Here is a 9,407-nt window from a genome sequence, read left to right as displayed (position 1 = left end):
TCTGAGGCAGAATTTGACAAGTCACAAAAAATAAATTCACTAGTTTTTTAAAAAAATGTCCATTTGTACGTTGGAATTAAGGCAGCTTAGCTAATCTCGATTCACTGTCTTCTTAGGTTTATTTTTAATGTTTATTTTTGAGGGAGAGAGAGAGTGCACAAGCAGGGGAGGGGCAGAGAGAGAGACACACAGAATCCGAAGCCGGCTCCAGGCTCTGAGCTGTCAGCCCAGAGCCCGACGCGGGGCTCGAACTCACAGACCATGAGATCATGACCTGAGCCGTAGTCGGACGCTTAACCTACTGAGCCCGGGTTTATTTTTATTTGAGAAAGAGAGAAAGAGAGCAAGCCGGGGAGGGGCCGAGAGAGAGGGAGACAGAATCCCAAGCAGGCTCCGCACTGTCCGTGCAGAGTCCAACGTGAGCCTTGAACTCATGAACCCCAAGACCATGACCTGAACCCATCAGGCGCTTAACCGACTGAGCCACCCCCAGGTGCCCCTCAATTCACTACTTCTTCACCAGATAAGCTGGTATTTGGTTTGTGGTGTGAGGGTCTGAGGTCTTGCCCCTTAACGGGTTTCTTTTTGAATACACACACACACACACACACACACACACACACACCCCTCAGGAGCAAAACTGAATATTAAGCTAAAGTAAAATGACCGAATCTGATTTCCGAGGTTTAAAAAAAAAGACAACCCACCACGCTATACTGGGTAAGACCGTTTTTATTAACTGACCAAAGCACTTCATTTTGTTTTCTGATCTGAGGTAAAACCATTAAACACGGTTCACAAGAAAATACAAGGACTATTCAACTACAGTTACAAGGGTTGGAGACCTCACTAGTTCATATACTTTTACGAATTCATACGACTGTACAGTCTACTTAAGCTAAGTTTATTGTTAACCGAAAAGACCCAGTTATCAGAGACCTAGACACCCGGCCCGACTCCTCTTGTGGCGGCTACTTTTGTCGGGACAGAAGAATGACGGTTACCTTAACGAATGGATTTTGAGAGCCGTGTGGCTACGGCGCCCTGTACTCTCTTCGTTCCCCAGAGGTGGGCGCGAGGGCTGCCGGGAGAGCAAACGCGTGTTCTGTTCGGCACGCCCCCCCCCCCCTCGCGGCAAACCGGGTCGGATAACCATCGTCCCACCGTGAACATGGGGATGGGGAAGAGGGTCCCTACGTTTTCTTCGTGGAGTTAGCTTTTCAGGCAAGCCGGCTGATTTCTTCCAAGGCTTCCCTTCGAATGTTCAGATCCTATTTCAAGCCTCCCTGTATAACCGCTGTGTTAGCGGGGGCATCTGAGTGTCCAGAGGACAAAAAAAAAAAAAAAAAAATCGTAAGGCGGTCTAGAAACACAGCGAATGTATTTTTCCCAACTGAGCCCAGCTTTGAGATTTCAAAAAAAAATTTTTTTTTTTAATGGACAGCTTTCTTTAATCAATACCAGAGGCTTTGGAATACTGCCGATTTGCTTTAGAGGTAGATAAAACAGAAATCGTGCAGCTAAGTCAATTGAGAAATGAGGGATTTGCCGTCTCGAGAACGTCGGGACTGCAAGTTCATCCTTCGTTCTCGGTTGCTGGAAGGGCTCTGCACACTTAACACCTTTACCTGCTTGGGCAGGGAGGGAATACCCAAGTCTTGCCTGTCTCTTTCAGGAAAAACAAACTGAAAGTCGGCCCGTACTGACTACAGAGAGAAGGGAACGGTAATAACGTCTGTATTACGGCCCTGCAGTTCACGGTCTGGATTTGCGACACACAAACGCATCATGCACTTGGGAGACGGGAGTTAACTGTGTATCAGTGTCACGAGTGATGTTAATTACAAAAACTTACAGCCAAGTTCGAAACGTTTCTAAATATTGGAAATCACCATGTTTTAAAGACAGACTGGAATGTTACAAATGATTCTGCAAAATACAAAAATAGATATGCTTCCACTGGACGCTCTAATCATTTTTCCGAGCGCTCTCATCTTTTGCTTCTTCCTCATCGGAGTACACGGTGGGCTCCTCCCCCTCCTTCAGCAGCTTGCCCACGTGATGGTACTTGACTGGAGGCAAAGAAAACACAAATGATCGCTCTCGTGCCTTACCCAGAACCACTACCTCCCACCTGCAAACATTCACTAGAGGCCTACGGTCCACGCGGCGATGTGCCGGGCTTCTTGAAGGTCTCTGTTAGGAAGGTCTTATGCCACAGGCCTTGGGGACCGGGAATTAAGAGTTGTGTTCAGAAGAAACACGGAAGGGGTGGCGGTGTGTCGGGCGAGGAGTGTGCAAGGGAAGGCTGACGCAGAGTCGTGTTTGTGTGCACAAGCGGGAGAGCAGGGCTCGCTAGGAGTTAGTTGCAAGGGTTTCAGAACGCCTCACGAAGGACGACATGCTTGGGAGGACGCGTAGGAGGACGTGCGGCAAGAGGGATTTCAGAAAATGAAAATGCCGCGTACCGAGGCACGCAGGCGAGGCTGCACACATCTGGGGAACGTCAGGGAGACCGAGTTGAGAGCTCAGCGGCGCGGGAGGAAGGTTGGCTAAGCAGTGTGGGCGAATATGATGGAGGTGGCGGACAGCCGGCCCGAAGCGTCTGGGCTTCGTCTACAGGTGGCAAAGGGCACTGAAGGTTTGTGACAAAAGAACGGCATGGGAAACCAGCGCTTTGGCAGACCAGGCAGATGACAGCAAGGAGGCCCAGCGCAGGGAGCCCAGGCGGCCACATCACTATGTGAAGGAACAAGGGCCAGGAGTAAGCAGGACGTCCATGGGAATGGAAAGGGAAGGATGCGAGCTACTTTAAAGCAAAACTGGAAATACGAGTTAATGAAGTTCCATCGGGAGCTGGGGACTCTGGAGAGGGCCCCCCCCCCCCGGGGGGCGGGGGCACGTGACAGGAGCTCTACAAGGGCGGGAGGAGTGAAGTTAATACTGGCAAGAAGCAGGTCCCTGGAAACCTTCAGGAAGGGAAGTTCTGCGGGACTGTGGGGGCGGAAACTGCACCGCTGGGAGTAAGAAAGCAGTGGTTAGGGACCAGCACTTCTTAGACGGGTGACAGTGAAGGGCAGGAACGAGGACTCCAGTGGATGGAGGAAAAGGGGGAGACGGTGGTTTTTCCCAACACAAGCAACAAGCTATGCATCGCTAAAAGCAAGTGATTAAGGAGGCAGGAGAGCACTGGAGATGTTGGACACAACAGATTTAAGGGTGCAAACCAGAATGCAAAAGGCAGGAGAAGGGATCACGGCCCCACTGGCTGCATTCTTGAGGTCAAGCTCATGAGGGATTAAGCCTATGGATGCCAGAGGCCAAGAGGGCCGGGTCTCCTCTTTCTGAACAGGTAGTAACCAACCTGTCTAACCAGGCAGCCAGACCGGCTTTGGTGTGAAATAATCACTAGACTGGAACTTCCCTATCTGAACATGTTGTAAAGGTCCCTAGGGTGCCCGGGATTGCATAAAGCAAATAAAAGGCGGGTGGCGCCCAAGAAACCTGCTTTAAGGGGAACCCACGCTAGTTTTGAGTGGAGCTCCGGTGTCACAACAGAACTTGGGGCGGGTCTTAGTGGAAGCGGGGGAAAGTTTTTACGGTTTTTACCTCCTTGGTGAAGGCAGGCCCTAGAAGATAGAGCTTTGTCAGTAATAAATTACAACTCGCTGGTTTCATACGGAAGAATATTCTCTATGTGTACAAAAGCATCCTTAGGATACAAGAAAACCAGGGACTGTGTTAGATAGTGTTAAATAGCTGAACCACGTTTTCAAAGTAAAAAGACTTGCCTCTAGACTTGAAAGCTATACTTTGTCTGCTTGGGATTCAAAATCTAGGGGTAGAGCCATAGCTGGCTAATAATTAACACCGAAGTCAGCATTATTTTCAAAAAAAAAAAAAAAAAGGTTGGATTTAGCCAAAAGAGTCAGTAATATTTAACTGGCTATAGAGAACAGCAAATAGAAAACTGCATTTTAGAATAAAAAATCTTAGGGGGTGCCTGAGTGGCTGTCGGTTGAGCGTCTGACTTCAGCTCGGGTCATCATCTCACGGTTCATGAGTTCGAGCCCCGCGTCGGGCTCTGTGCCGACAGCTCAGAGCCTGGAGCCTGCTTTGGATTCTGTGTCTCCCCCTCTCTCTCTGCTCCTCCTCTATCTCGCTCTCTCTCAAAAATAAACAAAACATTAAAAGAAATTAAAAAAAAAATAAAAAATCCTTAAAAATTTTTTTAAATGTTTTTATTTTTGAGAGAGAGAGAGAGAGAGAGAGAGAGAGAGAGAGAGAGAAGGGCAGAGAAAGGGAGACACAGGACCGGAAGCAGGCTCCAGGCTCTGAGCTGTCGGCACAGAGCCCGACGCGGGGCTCGAACTCCCGAACCGTGAGATCATGACCTGAGCTGAAGTCAGGTGCTTAACCGACTGAGCCACCCAGGTGCTCCAAAAATAAATAAAAAATCTGAAAGTGATGGTCATGGTCTTTATATCCTGTTTCAAAGCTGGGAAAGGTTAGTCAAATTCTTAGCAGTGAGATGTTGCTAAAGTGATAAACGCTTCGGTGTGACAAGTGCTGATTCCTCAACTCCCAAAATTTGAACTAATCCCCGTCCTCCCTCCCCCCACCCTCCAGCCCCAAAGACCTCGGCCCATAGCATAAGCCAGGAAACAAGTGTCTCCTTTTCCCTTTCTTTTTAAAAATGCAGACACCATTGTTGCTGGGCAGATTATAAGCATCATTTGTAGATGAGGCCTATAGTCAGGCTCAGTTAGATTCAAAAAGAAGCTGTTTTGTTGAACACAAGTCTCCCATTCTTCAACAGAAATGTGGGCTGCTTTTAAATAGCAAGGCTTGCTCGTAAGGACTTCTGAAATCCCTCTCTGTAGCCTACATGGCCATGATCCTTTCCCCGACAGGCCAAGCACCGAATCCTAGTGTGGAATCCAGGCAAACCCGTCAAAAACTTAAATAACAGAAACCCAAGTTTCCCTGGGGAACTAGCTAAAAACTGGACGCAATCATGGCAGGTGACTCAGCACTGCTGCAATCACTTCAAGCCATGAACTTGATCCGTCCGTTCAGGAGCCTATCAAAAGGCTCCCCAGTTCCAGGCTGCTTAGTAGTAACTATTGTGCTGCCGTGAATCCCATTACTGGTAGAAATTTGATCCAGGCACAATTTTACAAAAATGCTTACAAGTGAACTGAGAGTCCCAGTCACTCAGGGTCTCCTGCTGGGCGGGAGTGAGGTCAGAAAGGTCGTCATGCTCGTCCTTCAGGGCTTCCTTATCCAGGCAGAAGGTGGCAAGGCCCCGGGATGCGTCTCTTCCGGCAAAGACCCCATACGGCCCCTCTTAAGAAACAAAACCAAACCAGAGATCAGTTCTTTATTAGACGGACAGTTTCCCTGTGGTTCATACATAGGAAATAGCTTCCTTACCCATCAACGGAAGAAAGCCCCCTTCTGCAGTATCCAATTCCATTTGGAACCCCTAAGTGACGTTGATGCTTTTGTCATTACATGGTGGATACTGGAGGATCTGTTGTCCTCAGACTGTCACAAATCAGTATGTTATGCATCATCATCCATTTCCTGTGATTTTCAGACAGCTAATAAGAAAGCCATGAATGCTTATCTCCTAGGGCGGGATGCGGTGGTAGGAAATCGTTTAAGATAACACTGAGCCCACGGGTCAGAATCCGGCTTTAGGACTGAACCCAGAGCCTGCCTCTCCTCTAGGCACTAGGGCTACGGCAGCGGAAGTTACAGTTTCTTAAGGTAATAAATACTAAGGCATAAATGAAAACATTTCCTTATAAAATGTATTCTGATCTGTTTTAGCGACTCCAAAGTATCTCATGGCGATCTTTGGTTGTGAGACTGTATTAAACATTAACATGCGGTATCTGCAGGAGAAATCATTTTATGAGAGTTATCAGCGGTTCAGAAATCTCTCCTCATGTTACATAATCTACACTGTCAATAAAGAAGAAATAGCACAGAGATCACCTCTGTCACTCTGGTGAGCTTGAAGACAAGACTCAAAATCCTCACACTTTCATGGAAAACAAAGACTGAATCAATATCCCAAACAAATATATGAGACATGAGAATGCTATTATATAGACTTTTGTCTAAGGGAGCGGTGAATCATTTTGTAGGTACTTGACGTGGATGTTTAGACTTATTTAAATATTGCACAAGTAAATGAAAAGAATCCAGTGTACTTTAAACCATGTGCTGTTTCCCCAAGGTAGATTGGGTAGCAACTCTGACATTAAAAAGTTTGTAGGTAACCACGAGGCCAAGTATGAGAACGGATCAAGTTTCAATATGCCCCCTGGTCACTGGAAAGCTCAATCCACAAGGAATTTATTTGTGTATAAATTAGACAAAACTTATGACCAACTTTTGAACGCAAATAAGGTTCTAAAGAAAACCGGTTGTTTGCTCTCCCACTAGAGAAGGCAAAACCCAACAAACCCATTACACAGTTTTCACATGACACGATTCACAGTTTTCACACTGTATACACACACACACACACTTCTAGCGGACATGGTAACATCTAGTACTTGAAAATAGGCCAATTGTTCTGGCTTGGACCTTGCTACTTCAGAGATTATAGTCACTGAATACTGAAAAATGGCCCAAGGGGAGCATTAGGAATATATTCACCAGAATGTACCTTCCCTAGAATATAAGCTCCATGAGCAGCCCCTTTTTCTGTTTTGCTCCCTGCTGTATTCCCAGTGCCCACAAAGGTGCCATGCATAGAATAATGGGCACCGGAATGAATCATTTTTAGGAATCCTTTGTAACACAGATTATCATTTGCACATGGTATCACACATTCATGGGCTCACAGGACGACAGCGCAGGGTAGAGACTTAGGAAGATCTCCCAATGGGCCGTCCTCAGCATTTTTCAGAGGGACAGCTAAGGCCCAGAGAGAACAATGCTTCGTGCCAGGTCACACAGCTGGTCAGTAATCCAACCCGGATTAGAACTCAGGTCGCCTGATTCCCAGTGTTGTGTTTCTGTGCACAGGCCTACATTCCTCCCAATGACTTTGCAAATTACAATCATAGGATGATGGCCCGTGCACGTCTTTGGACTACTTGATGGTGCAGCTCAGTACTAACGGGTATTTACATGATTATGTCCACTGAAAACGCCTCTAGGTGTGCCAGGGTAAGTGCCGGTAATAGAGGTGTGGTTTTCAAATGATCTTGACAGCTACACGGCCTACAGAAAGTAGGTCTTCTAAATCAGCCACGAGGAAACACTGCTAAGGGGACGAGTTCCGTAAGAACTTTCCCACATCTGATCTTGATTAGTTGGACTGGGCGAGTAAGACAAAGCAGGAGTGGAGATGACGGGGATCACCGGTATGTGTGCGCGTCTCCAGACCGCTTCCCTCTCTCCAGACCCACCCGCGAGCGAGAGAGAGTACTCTCGATGTGGACACACTCCCTGAGCTCTCGGTTTTTAGGAGTCCGTATTAAACGAGCTAAAACCTCCTTCCTCTCCAAATATTCTACATGGCACGACTTTCCAAACCCGGCCGTTTCTCAAAGGCGCCCCCGGGAAAGCCTCTTACAATGCAGATTGCTGGACCTCCCCGACAGACTCCTCCACGGTGGCGGTGATTAAGCCGGGAATCGGTGTTTTTCCTCAAGCGCATCAGGTGATTCTGATCCACCAGCAGGCTTAGAAAGCCTCATCTCTAAGGCCCTTCGGGCCTGCTGTCCTCCAATGGCTCAGCAGTCAGCCACCCTCATTTCCCCTCCGGTTGGCTTTTCCTGAAATCCCCACACCCAGCAGCCCTCACAGCCCTACCCCTTTTGTTTCCCAGGATCCTCCCACTTCTCTCTCCCTCCATTTTTAATTTTTTTTTTTTTTTTTTTGGCTTCTAGTCCTTTCTCTCGCGCTATAGACTGAAATGCTCTATTACCTTCTCATCTGGCCACATTCCCATTGTCCGCTACGTTCAGCCTCATTCCGCCCTCGAGCAGCTCCCTATTCCCCCCCCCCCCCGCCCCACGGAATCTCCGCGTTCACCTCCCAGCTTTTCGGTCGGCCACACGCAGCGCGCGCACACACATACCAAACACATGCCACACACATACCTGACACATGCCACATTCCAAGCGCGCGCGCGCACGCACACACGCGCCTGGCGAGCCACGGACACGGGATACGCACACACACATCACCCGCCAGCGCGCACGCGGCTTCGACCTGCTGCTAAGCCCACCTCCGCGCTCCATCTCCCGCACCTTCACGTTACACCACGGCCACTCCCGGCGGCAGCGGCCTCCGCATCTTCTCCGAGGCTGGACCTCCCCCCCCCCCCCCCCCCGGCTTCCCTCGAGACACCCTCGTTTCCCTTCTCCAGCCCGACACTGCCCCTCCTTCCAGGAAGCCCCAAACCCCGTGCCCTCGAAGCGCCTCGAACACTGCGCTCGGCGGTGCCCCCCTTCCCGGTTAACGATCTCGCCCGCCCCCCCCCCCATCCCGTCCTGGGCGCTCCAGCCTTCTCCCTCCGCCCCCATCCCGGCGCTGGCGGCGTCCCCCGCCGGCCGCACTTCTTGAGGGCCCCTTGCCCTGTGCCGCTGGGAGCCGCCCCGCCACGATCGCCATTCCTCCCCTCAGGGGCGCCTCGCTCCCCCTCGCCTCCCCCGGACCCAGCCCCGGGCCGGGGCCCCTTCTTTTGTCTCCGCGTCCCCTGGGCGGCCGCCGTTACCGGGCCCGTAGAACTTGCGGCCTTTGGTCACGTCGAACACCTTGCCGTTGATGGCCATGAGTATGCGCGGGTCCTGGACGCCGTCGAAGCGCCGCAGCTCGGCAGGGGTGAAGTCGCGCCGCTTAAGGCGGGGCAGCGGGGGCGGCTCGTCGTCGTCGCTGTCGCTGCTGGCCGCCGGCTGGTCCCCGCGCACGATCTTGTACAGCAGGAAGACGCAGAGGCCGAGCAGCAGCAGGTTGAGCGGCGACGTGAAAATCTCGTGTAGCAGCCCGCCACCCTCCAGCTCGCTCGGGTCGGCGCCTGTCGCCGCCACATCCTCGGCAGCCATGATCTCTGGAGCAAAGGTTGGGCCGGGCTAGGGAGGGCTCCGGAACTGGCTGCTTTCTCCTCCCTCTCTGCGAGCTTGTGGCGCGCACGGATCGGCGGACAAGGACTAGCCAGCGGAGGAGGCGGGGCGGGGCGGGGCCTAGGCGGGCGGAGCCTCCCGGCCCCGCCTCCCCCGCGGCCGCCGGGGCGCCGCGCCCCGCCCAGCTCGGGCCCCCCACCTGGCCTCCGGGCCGTCGCTCCCCTCCCCCAGCCGGATCCCGCCTACCCTGGCGCCGCGGGATCGGCCCCCCCCGCCCCCCCCCCCCCCCGCCTCGGCCCTACCTGCGAGGCCCCG

At 51.3% G+C, this 9,407-nt stretch overlaps 1 protein-coding gene across 1 annotated transcript; it reads right to left on the bottom strand.

Annotated features, from left to right (window-relative positions):
• Positions 1–714: 714 nt before the first annotated feature.
• On the bottom strand, positions 715–9,175 carry PGRMC1 (progesterone receptor membrane component 1). The gene is made up of 3 exons (XM_043571122.1): positions 8,747–9,175; positions 5,194–5,349; positions 715–2,072 (listed from the first exon to the last, which is right to left on the bottom strand). Exons 1-3 carry the CDS (start codon positions 9,072–9,074, stop codon positions 1,969–1,971), a joined length of 588 nt encoding a protein of 195 aa, XP_043427057.1. The 5' UTR covers positions 9,075–9,175; the 3' UTR covers positions 715–1,968.
• Positions 9,176–9,407: the final 232 nt, after the last annotated feature.

The sequence above is a fragment of the Prionailurus bengalensis genome, chromosome X (assembly GCF_016509475.1).
Source record: "Prionailurus bengalensis isolate Pbe53 chromosome X, Fcat_Pben_1.1_paternal_pri, whole genome shotgun sequence".
Taxonomy (NCBI): domain Eukaryota; kingdom Metazoa; phylum Chordata; class Mammalia; order Carnivora; family Felidae; genus Prionailurus; species Prionailurus bengalensis.
Note: the sequence above shows the minus strand (reverse complement) of the source record. Positions and strands in the feature narration are given on the sequence as shown.

Coding starts and splice junctions, on each gene's coding strand:
- PGRMC1 (XM_043571122.1), bottom strand. CDS start 9,074: ATGGCTGCCGAGGATGTGGCGGCGACAGGCGCCGACCCGAGCGAGCTG. Junction 5,350..8,746: donor CCGCAAGTTCTACGGGCCCG/GTAACGGCGGCC, acceptor TTGTTTCTTAAG/AGGGGCCGTATGGGGTCTTT. Junction 2,073..5,193: donor CTGGGACTCTCAGTTCACTT/GTAAGCATTTTT, acceptor CTTTGCCTCCAG/TCAAGTACCATCACGTGGGC.